The sequence below is a fragment of the Thalia democratica genome, chromosome 1 (assembly GCF_965202585.1).
Source record: "Thalia democratica chromosome 1, ktThaDemo2.hap1.1, whole genome shotgun sequence".
In the NCBI taxonomy this organism is placed as follows: domain Eukaryota; kingdom Metazoa; phylum Chordata; class Thaliacea; order Salpida; family Salpidae; genus Thalia; species Thalia democratica.
This window is the reverse complement of record NC_139165.1, coordinates 56050422-56064786: the sequence shown is the minus strand read 5'-3', so window position 1 is coordinate 56064786 and position 14365 is coordinate 56050422. Positions and strand designations below refer to the sequence as shown.

The following is a 14365-nucleotide window of genomic DNA, read 5'->3' as shown; positions in this document are numbered from 1 at the left end:
TATACAAATAACTAAATGTTTTTCAATTAGTCAAGGAACATAAGTTTACAAAGTCTAAAGATATAGAAAGGTGAGTTAGCATTTAAAAAACATTCAATTAATATATACAATAAACCTAATTTGTGAAATATTAAAAAAAAAAACTTTTTAAAGTTTTTAGAACTCTAAAATGCGTAACTAAACGAGAGTGCGTAACGTCACGAGTGCTTAAAGATGTGAGAGGGTATTGTACTTATTGAAAAATTGTTACCACAGTTGCACACATGAACATTATACCCTTCTGATCTATACTAAACGCTTATTTATTTCTAATTTTCTCTAAGTAAAACCTTCTTTTTTGTTTTAATCTTACTCCAGGGTAGAAATTGAGTAAAGTTCTAAAATTCTTAAAATTGCAAGCTGAAAAGTAAAAATTCTATGACTGTTTATAATTTATAAAACTGCCCTTTACTAGTTATTACTCGACTTATCAAAATCGCTCCAAACGATAAAGGGTTAATAAGAAAACTTTAAGTTTTCAAATAACCTTTAAACTTTAACTGTTTTTATGGGATTTTAAAAGGAAAATTAACTCAATATTATTTTTATGTTCTGATTATATTTTTACAAGTAGTATAAAAGACTAAATAAATATAAGACTATCATCTACTTTGTAAAGTTTAAAAATAATTTTTTAAAGTTCTAATTATTTTTACTTGTGACAAAGTCTAAAACTAGATGAAGTTTCATTTAAGAAATCGAATTAATGATTTGTATATTTAAAATCAAACACTGGTTATATAACAAACTAATGAAACTATTTAGGCAAGATGTCTATAATTCAAGTAGTAAAAATGACAAATCATAAATAATAAACATAAAAATTACAGCCACTAACAATAACAACACCAGAATGGTATGTTACTGACAACATTGCAGACCTGATTGATGGTTATTGCAGGTTGACGAGATGTACTGACAAGTCTTTCATCCAGAGAGTAGTGAGTCATAGCCATTAATATTTAGAACTAATTTAATTTATTTTATATATTGAACAAAAAAATTTTTTTTTTTAATTCTCTAAGTTACTTTAATTTTGCAGTCGTTAAAAGTTAATACAACATTTTGCTTAAAGTCACCAAGTCTTGTCTAGATTTTTTAGCTACATAGGTATTAGTGTTAAGTTAGTTTATAACTTTTTAATTGTATACTTTTAAAATTGATTTTCAAGTTATTAATCATTTCCAATAAAGTGACAATGTATAAAAATAGTAATTATTATATTTTAAAAGAAAGTTGTGAAACAATCAATTTTTTTCTAACAGCACATGTAGTGCACAAAACATATTGGTTGAATAAACTTTACGCATTTTAGCATTTAACTTGTAAGGAATTTAAAAAAAATTCAGTTATTTTTTTAAAATGTTTAAGTCAAAACATCGCCTCACAATGTTTACTTTAACCATTTTGCTTGCTAAAAAATAGTTATATAGCGTAATAGTTATATTAAGGGTACTATATATAAAAAGCTCAGATTACTACTTAATAGTAGCGACGCATGGTACTTTTGTTAGGGCTAGCGAAAAATTTACAAATATTTAAAAAACACCTTAACTTGTAAAAACAAAAAAAAAAAATTATAACATAAACACTACAAATAAAACAAATCGATTGTAAACAAAAGTTTAATTAGAAAGTATATATTTAAAAAAATTAAATATAATAATAATTATTTGTTTAATATGAAGCATTTGTTGCAATGCTCCAACCCATGCGACGCCCCAACTGTTAAACTGATTTTTTCAAGGGTCAATTACCGCGAAGAGAGCTTCCTCCAACTCCACCAAATGAGTCAGTAACAAATTTTCAAACAAATATTCCTCTTGAGCCTTCTTTAAAAGTTCATAATTCAGAAAATTTATCATCAATTAGAAATTCGAAGCAATTTTACAGCGGAAATTCTGCATTTTCAGGTTATTATTAACCATTTGTTTGATATTTCAAAAACAACCTAAAGTTAAAAATATTAAAAAAACGCATAGTTTTGCTAATGGAACAAACAATTATGTAAAAACTTATTTGCAACTTTTATAAGTGTTGCTTAGGATAATCAAAGTTTTTTCTTTGAATTTACTTTTTCAATTTTTTTGCAAATGTTTTACACTAAGTCATATAGTTGATACATTGATGATGTTTTTAAAAATTATAGTTTTCCAACACTAAAAGTTCTTTAGATTGTTCTTAATGTTGTTAATAATGTTTTACTTTTTAGTGCATAACTGAAAAATCTTTAAAATTGAAAAAATTAAAAATATTTCCTCAGTATTTATGGAAAAATATTTAGGTATATCTATTTTAGGCTGTTAACTTTTACTTGTGAAAATAAGTAATCGCAGGTATATATAAGAAAGATGTTAAGTATTTTACTAACTTTAGTTCAGTCAGTCTTTAAACTTTATCTTTAATAAAAGTAGGATATAAAAATTTTCAAAATAAAAACTGTTTAAAAATAACTGAACTAGTTTAGAACAAAGTATTAGCTGAAGTGTCTAAATAAATTAAAAATTTATTTTCATACGTTTTTTATAGTTATAAAATTATTTGACTTAAGTACAGCTTAATTTTATAAATAGTAGTTTGATGTTATCTGTAAAGTAAGTTTAACTAAACAGATTTATCACTAAAACCAATTTTACACTATACAGCTAAAGTTTTCAAAATAAACAACTTTGAGATTCAAAATGATTTGAAACACATTTATTTTTTAGACTTTCCGGATTAAGCTATATTTTTATTATAAATACAAACTAGTAGTGAATATTTTTGCATTTCTTTAACAATGGTATTTTTTGCTAGTTTATTATATAAAGACATGTTGTACAGTCCTATCAAGAAGATTTTTATTAGTTTAATAAAAAAACATTCAGTTTGGTTAGTTATAATGTTTTATTAGCAATAGTAAACGATTTTTCTAAATGTGTTTATCATTAAATTAAGTAAGTAATTTTTTTGACAGCTTAAACTTATACTCTTTTTATAGAAATAATAGCTTTTCAAATTGTTATAAGACTTTCTTAAAACTATATTTTGCGAAACAGAAAAAAAATACATAAAGATAAAATTGAAATTGTGCTCAATACTTGTAAATTTTTATTTAGGTAATAGCTAAAACTGATTTTTTAAATAAAATTAAAAATCGATAATTTAAAAACAGCAAAAAAAAACTTTAATGAAATAAAATTTTTACTTTTTCATTAAAATATATCTAAAATTCTAGGTTCAAAAGCAGTTTTAAGTTAATTAGTTTAAACTTAAGGGATAAAATTTATGTTTTTAAAAGGCAAAAAAGTAATAAAAAATATTTAAAAAATATAAGTTATTATTTTATACTGATAATAATAAACGCAAAATAAATTGAAGATTTTTATACACAGTAGCCTTTAACAAATAAAACAATATTTTGAGTTTTATCTACACTTACAATCGATAATTTTTTTGTTAAGTTTTATTTAGTAGAATTTTATTTACAAAAAATGAATGTAAGTAACACTGTAACATTTATTTTATGGTTATATATTGAGTCTTTAGTTGCTCATATTGCTTTTATAAACGAAACCCTTTTATTTGTGGTTCAGTTTGGTAAGGTTGTTCGAGCTGTTGTGATGACAAAGAACATTGTACATCTATGTCAGCATTAATATTAGGGAGAGAATGACTTTTATGTTGTGAGGTCTCATTTGTGGAAACATGGTTGTTTTTACGGTTATAACTTCTTTTTACAAAATAAGCTCCTACACCAGATAGAACTAAAGCTACTACCACTCCACAAGTAACCGATACTTTTACAAGAAAGTAGTCTTTTTCTGAGCCAACTTCTAGCTCTATTAACGACTCAGATATACCTAATAAAAAGTTTTTGATTATAAAATCAACTTAGATTTGTTTAAAAACTTCCATTATTTTAAGAATATTTTAAACTATATTTTAAATTTATGGGTTATTTTTAACTTAAAAAATACTTTTCAATGTTTGAAAACAAATTTAAAAATCATTTTTAGTTTATTGTTATATCAACAAAAATTCTGTTTTTTAAATAGTTATATTCAGATGTTAAGTGTTTACTTTAGTTTACTTGCCTTGCTGGTTACTAGAAACACACTTGTAATATCCTACATCCTCTTTTGATATGTTATTTATCTGGAGTGTTCTTCCCTTGTTCAAAAACTCATACTTATTAGTGTTTTCGTAACTAATACTTGGCGATTGTGAAAAAATAGTTTTATTTTTGGGAGAAAACCATTTAATTTTTGACTTCAATTTGCCACTTACAGTGCATGAAATTAATTTGTTGGAACCCAAACTGACCTATCGAAAATTCAATAAAACATAAATGATAGTATTTGTACCGATAAGTAAAAAGTATTTAAAACCATAATTTAAAATGAGTAAAATGTGTTTTTTAATCTTTAAAAAGCTTCGTTGAACAACATAAAGCCAAACTAGATCAATTTCAACTTTAACAATTAATTTTTAATTAGATAGGAAACTGAGTTAGCCTCCATAAAAATCTCAAAATAGCACAAAGAAAAAGTATTTTTGTAATATTGTTAAATAAAACTAATTAGATCAAATTTGAATACATTTTGATTATAAATAACCTTTCGTCGCACAAATTTTTTATGACTATTGTATATTTACAAATACCATTGTTTTTGCTTACGTAAACTTTTAACCGTTTTGGTGAAACTGTGTGATTTGAATTGGTCTTGCGAACTTTAACAGTATAATGACTGCTACTTAGTGAACGCATTTCTGCCATAAGTTCGTAACAAGTGTACCGACCATTGTCTTCGTAGTTAAGCGATGAAATGAACAGTGTCCCGTTTCTTAAACACTGTTTATCATCAAACAAACTTTTATTTAATAAAAAAGTTAACGTAAAAAATTAAATATGAAATCCGTATACTTCTTACTTGGATTCATTTATAACTTGATCATTTGACTACAACTTTTCATTTCTAAATTTTAAGTTTTTTATTTCATTAGATGATCACTTTAAATTTCTTATACATACTTTACTAACTGCTACTTCCTAATCTATATATTTATAATTTAAACTAGTTTTTATTACTACCTTCTAGCTTACGTTACGTTTTTTACTTTTACGTTTCTAATGTTTTTTCTCAGTAAAATTTTTACATTTTATTTCTAGTTTTATCATTTTAATCATTTACGATTATGTTGTTAAACAGTATCAATGGTTCTAATTTTTACACTTTACTGGTAGGTTAAAAATATTAAATTTTTAAATAAATAATGATTTAAAGTAGAACTTGATTATCACAATATTGACCAAAGGTAAAATGTTTGACTTAAACGTACAGGTTAAAACATTTTGAAATCAAAAATAGAAGCACGCTTGGTTTAAAAAATTGCGTTGAAAACTTACATTTTAAAAAACAAGTTTATAAATCTATCAAAATACAAATAGTTAGAAATTTTTCGAGTTATACCAACGAAAACTAAAAATAAAAAGTTTAATACGTATTCGCTAGAATAATACTAAACCACTAAAGATAGCTTGTTTTATTTTTATACTACTTAAAAATAACATTTTATGCAAACTTTAAATTCTTTTCAAAAAAACTTTTTAGTTATATTTTTAAGTTTTTTGGTACTATTCATAAGGTAACTTAAAAAATTCAAATTAAAACTATATTCGCTAGATTTATAAAAAGTTCCAAATATCATAAGTAATAATATCTTAAATGCAAAAAAAAGCGAAAATTTAGGTAACTATATTAAAGACTAAAAGTATCTAGAATAAGATTCTAAAACTAAAAAAAATCACATTAACTCTCCCGTCTTTATAAGGATAGAATAAGCCCTTTGTTGGATGGCGCCAAACTATCAAAGAAAGCGAATTTCTTGTGATATTACAATTTAATCTTAAAGTGTCTCCAGAATTGTACACCGGCTTCAAGTTAATTTCATGAAAAACCTGTAAAGTTATTTTGACGAAAATTTGCAAAAAAATGAAACTAGATATTTAACTTAATATTTTACCGAGTTAATATTTTTTTCCTTGCAGTTTTGTTTTAGAAAATAATCTTTGCACCTACTTGCTTTTCCGGGTGATGATAGTTTTTCTTTTAGATCTAGCCACCTGTAAAGTTTTATGAAAACTAGGTGCCTTTTATTTTTATCACAATAACATGCAGAAAATGTGTTAGTTAATTAAAGTATTCTAACTTTACATTAACAAACTTTATCAGTTCAAGAGTGTTACAATCACATTTGATAGGATTGCCCTGCCATAGTTTAGCTAGCGACAAACTTTTCATTCGAACAAAACTTGTCCAATCAATACTTTTTATACGATTACGATTAATTGAAAGCCTCTCCAGCTGGTAGAGTTTCGGTATGTCACCTAATGATACAATGTACAAATGATAATATTTCCAGCCAGAGTATATTTAATATCGTTAAATTCATAAAATGAAAAAACGACCTGGTAGTACTGTAAGTTGATTTCCTTCTAAAAACAGTCTTTTCAAGCTTATAAGCATAGAAAAAGTGCCGAGTTCGATATGAGACAAAAAGTTATTGTCCAAATGCAAGCTTTAAAGAAGTTTGTAGATAATAGAATATAATATATCAAAACAACAACGAGGAATTTATTTTGTTTAAATAGATTATCTTTATTTCTTTTATCTTTTGTCAGACTTTAAAGAAGCGATAATTATAAAAGAACAAATAATGATAAAGACTTTATAACAAAAAGTACTCACTAAAGTAATTTTTTCAAATCTTTTAGCGAGTCTACACTCAGTCTTGATATTTTGTTGTTGTTTAGTACTAGTTCAACTATTTGGAACATTTGCTTTAAGTCACTTCCTCCAACCTCTGTGATGTTGTTACTGGAATATAAAAACAAAATTTTATTATGAAAAAAATTCACATATATCAGGTTGTTTTGATGTTAGAAATTTCTATTTATAAAGTACAAATAACAAAAACTTACTTTTAAAATCAAAGACAAGAAAAAAAACAAAGATTTACTAAAATAGCCAGCATTTCTGAAGCTTAAAGCTTTATAATTATTGCAACAAAGCAAAAATACTTATCAAGTAGAAGCCTAGTAATACTGCTTTTTGGTAATCCTATTGGTATTATTGTATGGGACATTTTGCTGCAGTAGGTTGTGTTTCCACAAAAGTCACAAGGACAACTAAATGCGCAAGATATTGTAATTAAGAGAACTGCTAAATGATCCCTCATTGTTTGTATTTTTCTTTGATAATATTTTAATGTTCGAATTCATATTCTTTCTAAAAAGTTTAAACTGTTTCAGATTTTTCAATAACAACTTTAAATGTTAAATGTAGCTAGTACTCTTTTATGCAAGCAAAGTTTAAAATTTTCTACACCTCATAGTAACAAAAATAATATTAGTTTACTCTAAGTTTTTAAACGAAAATTATTATATATAAAAAAATCGACTATTTTAAATGTAAAACTAACAAACCAGTTAAATTGATTGAAATTTAAATTGATTTTTCATTGCTTATCAAGTATACACCTTAGTAAAAACCTGTTGTCAAAATATCTAGTCTTCTAAACTTGTTAGTTGTCTAATTTAAAATTAGCTAAAAATAAATCTAATTTAAAAAATTTTTTGGCTAGTTATTGAACAAAAAATAGTGAAGCCTAAAAGAAAAAATATCTGATAGTCATTTTTAGCCTGAAGCTATTCAAAAATAGCCTTAAATATAAATCTAACTGGTGGTGACAAAGAGCAATAGAAGTTTAAACTAAAGTTAGTGTTTTATACCGATTGTTTTGAAAATAAAACTAAGTATTTGATATAAACACGTATAAACTACTTATAACTATAACAAATCGTATCTATTTCTTTTTCTTTACTTTTATTTAAAAACTTTTTAATTACAGAAACTTTAGATTTAATAACTACCAGTCTATACAAAAATGAACTACTTATATTAGTTAGGGTATTTAAAATATACTAAAACAGTTGTATCTATACATAAATATTAATTAAAACTATAATTAATACGAACACTAATGTACTTTATTAAAATATAGTTGATTTAGATTTACAAACTTTAGTTACTAAAACAACTTTTACTTTCAGTTTGAATAGAGTTTTATGAGTACCATTTTGTAAAAAAAAACGTTGTATAAAGGCTAACATTAAAGTAAAACATATTTTAAAAACAATTAAGTTGTCAAACTAAAACTATTTGTTTGATATACGATATAAACGTGTATGTTAGGATTTAAAAACGAGTAATTATTGTTCAATACTCTCAATATTAGTCCAATTAATATAGTTAAAAAGTATAGAAGTCACAGAGTCTTTTAAATGGTCTTAATAAAAAAAAAAGCCTTTTGTAAGGTTTAATTTTCGAAAAAATTTTACGCTTTGGATCAAGTTTTTGTTATTTAGTAATTAAATATGATTTTTAAAGTAAGACATTAAAATGTATCCAAGTGGTGTAGGACTCGATGACCGAAAGGTTTTTTCGTACACCAGAACCTAGGACCGATTATTTTGAGCGCTTTTGTTTGTCGTTCAATAAACAATATAAAACTGATTCAAAATTTTTTGAATTTGACTTTGCTGGTCATCAAAAAAAGACAGTTTTATTAGCGTAGCTTATATGTACTATTTTTTTTTAATCTTTCTAGCTACATATTAATGTGGTTTATTTTTTAATTTTTTGTTTTTAAATATTTTAAATTCTTTACATCAAGTATACATTTGACAACAAGTATTTCAAAGCATGGCTAACTTATAAACAAAGTATTAATAAAATAATATTTTACTTTTTGATAGTTTGCGGACGGAAAAAAAGTTTTGAATAAGTTATTTATCTACGTTTAGTGATCCTTTTTAATAAAACCTAAATAAAGTGTAAAAAATAGTTATTTGTTTTAGTAATAACATACCAACTAAAGTATGATTGCACTGGTTAGGGTTTTAGAAAAGATAAAATTGATAAAAATGTTTAAACACTTACTAAAAGTTAAAAACTTAGTATTAAAATGAAACCTAAAACAGTTTTTTTTAAAATAATATTTGTAAGAGTTTACGCATTTGACTTTAAACTACATTCAAAGTTTTTATATGAATCATTTGTTAGCAAAGTGTTGCAGGTATCCTTCTTTGGGTTAAAGTAAAACTGTTATTAGTACTAAGTTTAGAAACTGTTTAATGAAACAATTGTTGTCATTAATTTTTTAAAGCTACTATATTTGATTGAAGCAATGATTCTTCTAAAAAAATTATTTTACATACTGAACTTTTTTTCTCAACATGACGTTAATAAATATACTTTTTGAAAAACTAACAAGAAAATCTAAACTAATAGTAAAATTATATTTCTCTATTAAATATCATGTCTTTAATTTTTGGCTGAAAAAGCTTTGAAAAGGTGATAAAACAAGGGAGAGATGACAAAAAAATATAATTCACACAGTTAGTTTTATTTTTTGTAAATCCAATATTTTCATTTATCTTTACTTGACACAAAAAAGTATTTCAAAAAATAAAAAAAGCTATTATAAGTTTGAAATCATAATCTTAAATTGAAAATATTAGGTAAGATTTACTAGTTTTTTTAAGAAAAAAAATGTATACAGTTTTTTGAGTTTATTATCAAACGTGGTTTTGCAAATAAAGCATATTTACTAAAACCGACAACTATATCTTACTTCTATTTTTTGATAACTATAATTTTTTTATAAAGAATGGTTTTAAAAAAAATTGTGATATAAAAGAAAATATTTATAGTACTTTAACAAAATTGATACGACTTTTAAAAATAGAAAATTTTAGCACAATGATAGTTTTCTTAATAAATACTCTTTCAAACTGAAAAAAAAATAAAAATAAAAGCTTAATTGAAACTATATAAAATTATTAAAATGAATGATTAACTAACTGAAACATTGTTTTAGAACAAATTCGTATTTATCTTCGTGAACTCAAGTTGAGAAGTTTAATTGTTACTCTTAAAATACGTTAAAAAGTACACAAAACATTATTACCATAAAACTGTTTAAGTTTTAAAAGTTAAATCTAAAATTTGATAGATTTAGCTGATAAATGTCAAAAAAAAAGTTTTTTTTGTACAAAATGTTGAACATTATTCCTAATGTGTGTTTTTAACCTGCTAGATACTAAAACAAAATATTACCACAAGAATTGTTTAAGCTTTATTTTAAGAGAAGATAATAATTTTGCACTCATGTCTGATAAATCGTCATATTAGTTGAAAAAAAAACTACGTTATGACGTGAATTATTTGAAAGAGTTTGGCACGTTTCCTTTAATTCAATGAAGTAAAAATATCAAAAATTTTGAGAATTTTATTTTCAAGTTTGTTGTTCAATTGCTTACGACTTTTTTACGTACATAAATGTAGCTAAACATTTTAGTGGAAGTTTGACAGAGTTGCTTCTTTTTTAAAGTTGTACTTTATTGTTTAGAAACAATTTTATTTGTTTAACTTTGAAGTTTATTTGTAACATAGACTTAAGGTAAAGTATGTTTTTTTATAACATAGGATTATTTATTGTACGCAGTTAAATTAATAATACAGTAAACCTCAGACTTAAGATTCTACTAAAAGTTTCGATATATAAAATGCAACCAAATTCATTAAGTAACAAGACTCGTACTCGCTCGTCTAAGCGAAAGTCAAGGACGAGGTCTGTTCAATCAATGGACGACTTGTTGAAAAACTTACTCGACGAGTTTGAAAGCAACTCGGGAAATATTTCCAGTACCCTAAACTTGCAGCAAACGGGAAATAAAAATTTGAGTAAATCAGTTTGCGACGTTCACGAAAGTTGCAACGAGCCTGAAGCTGACGAAAAAACGCAAGAAGAGCTAGCTCATGAATCAATTTATACATTTATGGATAGTTTACCAATTCCGCCGACGAAACCAATAAAGTATTCTACTTTGCCCCGCTTTCCAATAAAAGAAATATCTTCAAATATTAGTCGACCAGTTAGCGATCTCTTTGACAACCGCCACATGCTAATGCAAGAAGATGAATCTTGTTATGAAGAAGTGAATCTTCCTGATCTAACTATATTTCCTCCCCCTCTTCCAGATCTTCCTTCAAAAATGTCTTGCTCTTCCTCTTCTTTAACATGCAATACTATGAATTTTCCAAAATTTCATACGTTGCAGTGTAAAAAAAAGCTCTCAAAAGAGAATTTTTTAAACAAAAGTGAAATGTATGCAAAATCGTGCATAAAAAGTACTACTAAAGTTATTGATAAAATGTTAAATTACAAGAAAAAAGAAACAGTTTACGATGAGGATTTTTCTTTAGACGAAAATGAACATGAGCAAAAATCGCTTTACAAAGAAGAAAGATCTAGGAAAAACAGTAGTTTTGCAAGTATGACGTCATTATTATCTAATAAAATTTCTCCAAATCATGCAGTTAGAGCAAGAACGTTAAGTAATATTTCCTCTATAGGTCAAAATAGTTTTGAAGGCTCTAAGTCTGAATTGTCAGTCTTCTCTAGAACTTCAAGTTTTAATTTAAATAATTTGCTAACTTCAAATTCTGTAGACTCTTCAAAAATTTACAATACGTCTTTGTTGTCATCTGATCAACTGGTAATTCAATCAAAATCTTTAGGTATGCCAATACGAAACAATGTAAAACTAAAAAATTTCTTTTTTAATAAGAAAAAACTATTGGTTTATTTTTCAGTAAACTAATAAATTTTTCAGATACAGAAGATTACGCTGAAATCACTGAAGATGATTTAAAGATTAACCGTTAGTTTAGTTCATTTAGTTCTTGAAAAAGTTTTTCTTCAGTATTAAACAAAAATGATATAAATTACTCTTTACTTAATTTTTTTTCCTAAACATCTAAATTTATATTTTTATTTTTGTGCAAAAATGCTTTTGTTACTGAAGTTTAAGTTAATTCTTTCTATCTACATAATTAATGATACAAATTTTCCTTTGAAATAGTAAGCATATATAACAGTGGATTATATTTCAATATTTTTTTTTATTTACTTTGTTTTGAAAAACTTATAAATCTGGACTTTATCTTGCTTAATATTTGATGTTTGATACTAAGGATGTGAGTATGAAATCAATCGAGAACTTATAAACATTTTGGAAACTTTGGGAGATGGTCAATTTGGAAAAGTTCATAAAGCAATTTACAGGTTAAAAACTAGTAAACATTAGTATAAGAAACAACATACTTTTAAACTACTTTATTTAAAACTTTGTTAAAAAGTTTACTAACATAAGAAAAATATTAAACACTTAAGTTTGTTATTAAAACCAGTTAAATTGTTAAGTTTTTATAAAAAATATTTTAAGAAACTGTTTTTTTTATCTTTGAATAATTATTATGAAGTAGGTAATGATTAAAAACGTATTTTAACATAAGTCTAAGACAGTTTATTTTTAACTGTGAGTTACACTGAGGTTTATTATTAATATATTTTAAAGTGATAAAAAAATTACACCATTCAGTACATAATAACAAAAAATAAAAAAGCACAAATACTTTAAGAAAAAAAGTGAAACTATTAAAAGTATAAAGCAAAGTAGAGCCACAAAACTAGTGAACAAGTAAAAAGTTATTAGCATAAGCAGTATGTGTTTGACAAGCTTTACTTAGTCTATGTAGTTGCTAATGTAATCCTTTAAAAAACCGGAGTGAGAGTCTTAGATTGTTTTAGAGGTGTTTTAGTTAATTTACCTAAAAATGTATAAGACTTTATAATGAATACAAAACAATAAACAATAATTAAAATGGGCTAATAAACATACTAGTTTAACCAAAAATGTTTACTTGAAAATTGAAATGTTAAACTTTATTATTGAATAAAGTCTATAAATATACAGCACAAAAACTAAAACACAATCTAACAAAGCATATTGAATTATGATTAAACTTAGTACATTATAAACCTAAGTAAAGTTGTTGCAAAGAAATCACTTTATATACTTTTGTAGCGATAAGTCTTGTTACTCGCTGGGTTTTATATATGTGCTTCAAAACACTAAACTAAATATGAAATGTATTTACACTGATGCATTGGCCTTCCTTAGACTGTAAAATTTAAAGTACTTCTCAAGCTTAAAACTAGCAAAACGAAAGAACAATTAACCTAATTTAAAAGGTCTTACGTAAAAAAACAAACACGTTGCTATATATATTATACATACATTTAGTAAGTATCAAAACTTTTCTTCTGTTAACACTATTGAGAAACAAAAATTTGTTTACTCCGCACAGAAATGTGGTTAAATAATAGAAATATTTCTAAAATAGGTTAATTTCTAGCTTTTTTTTATTTTAAAATTTCAATTTCCGATACCTAGTTTTTACATATTGTGATTTTTGATATTTACTTAGACAAACAGTTATAAGGTTAAAACACGCAGAACTTCTATAAAATTATCGTTTACTTTATAGTTTAATGTTGACAGCTTCTTTTTACTTGTTCTTTACTGTGCACAGTTTTAAAAAAATTGAAAGCAATTGTAATAAAAGTTTGATTGATAATTTATCTAAAGCTAAAACAGGTTTTAAAATCTTTGTTTTGTAACCAGTTTCTTGATATTGAAGTATTCAAATATGGTGGTGAAATAATTTTACATATCGATGTTTTATTCTGAAATGCATTCAAAAAATTTCCAATGATTTATTCAGAAACTAAAAAAACTGTTAGACAGTTTTTAAAGATAACTATGCTTTGACAAACTCGGCTTCTCAATCGTAGGTACTCAACATAAGCTTCCACACTGCCGGAAGCAACATACTTATTTAAAGAACATAAAACTATTACATGTTTGTTTTTGTACAATTATTTCTCATTTCCAAACAGCACAACGGCAGAGGGAGATACAACAGTTGCAATAAAAACATGCAAAATACAACCTGGTCAAGAAAGCATGGGACTTGCAGAAAGACTGCTCGAAGAAGCTCGTTAGTTTTCAAAAATGAATTAGTTATAATGTTAATTATTACAACTATTAGCTGTTTAAGGCCATAAGGGTAGGGTGAGGATTAAAGTGTTTTTTGAATATTATCTTTATTTTTAGTATAAAATTTAAGCTCTAATTTGCTTTATACAAAAGCTGTATTTAAACTAATTTTTGAGGTACTACAGCCAGTTAAAGCTGGAGAGTACAATAGGTTTCATACGGCAGGAGGAAACTAAAACGGCGAATAAATAAATATAACTAGAAATCTACCATCTATGTTTTTTGAGAACTTTATTACCAAAAAAAAAACTTCTTTTTTTGAAAATAAATTGAAAATAAAAAAAATGTTAAGTTTGATTTTTCTAAATATTGCAT

At 25.0% G+C, this 14365-nt stretch overlaps 2 protein-coding genes across 7 annotated transcripts in view; one reads left to right on the top strand and one right to left on the bottom strand.

Annotated features, from left to right (window-relative positions):
* The window catches only part of LOC145849181 (focal adhesion kinase 1-like), a 76483-nt gene that overhangs the window by 43739 nt on the left and 18379 nt on the right, over window positions 1-14365 (top strand). For 3 of the 4 annotated variants that reach the window (XM_082954282.1, XM_082954283.1, XM_082954284.1), the window contains 5 exons: window positions 870-980; window positions 1787-1952; window positions 11762-11809; window positions 12123-12213; window positions 13891-13991. In XM_082954282.1, the coding sequence (XP_082810408.1) occupies window positions 870-980; window positions 1787-1952; window positions 11762-11809; window positions 12123-12213; window positions 13891-13991 (517 nt within the window). Of the gene's footprint in view, window positions 1-869; window positions 981-1786; window positions 1953-10625; window positions 11667-11761; window positions 11810-12122; window positions 12214-13890; window positions 13992-14365 lie in introns of those variants that run through there. The other variant, XM_082954285.1, reaches the window with a different exon arrangement.
* Window positions 3082-7576, bottom strand: LOC145849182 (uncharacterized). 3 transcript variants are annotated; one of them, XM_082954286.1, is made up of 10 exons: window positions 7508-7576; window positions 7103-7310; window positions 6771-6899; window positions 6491-6600; window positions 6247-6409; window positions 6046-6145; window positions 5831-5980; window positions 4700-4873; window positions 4116-4344; window positions 3082-3881 (listed from the first exon to the last, which is right to left on the bottom strand). In XM_082954286.1, the coding sequence occupies exons 2-10, from the start codon at window positions 7258-7260 to the stop codon at window positions 3583-3585; spliced, it is 1512 nt and encodes a 503-aa protein (XP_082810412.1). In that variant the 5' UTR covers window positions 7261-7310; window positions 7508-7576; the 3' UTR covers window positions 3082-3582. The 3 variants fall into 3 exon arrangements, with proteins under 3 accessions (XP_082810412.1, XP_082810413.1, XP_082810414.1); XM_082954287.1 differs by having other exon boundaries at window positions 7103-7306; window positions 7508-7573; XM_082954288.1 differs by lacking the exon at window positions 7508-7576 and having other exon boundaries at window positions 3083-3881; window positions 6771-6885; window positions 7103-7233.

Coding starts and splice junctions, on each gene's coding strand:
- LOC145849182 (XM_082954286.1), bottom strand. CDS start 7,260: ATGAGGGATCATTTAGCAGTTCTCTTAATTACAATATCTTGCGCATTT. Junction 6,146..6,246: donor AACACTCTTGAACTGATAAA/GTTTGTTAATGT, acceptor AAAACTTTACAG/GTGGCTAGATCTAAAAGAAA. Junction 5,981..6,045: donor AGGAAAAAAATATTAACTCG/GTAAAATATTAA, acceptor ATAACTTTACAG/GTTTTTCATGAAATTAACTT.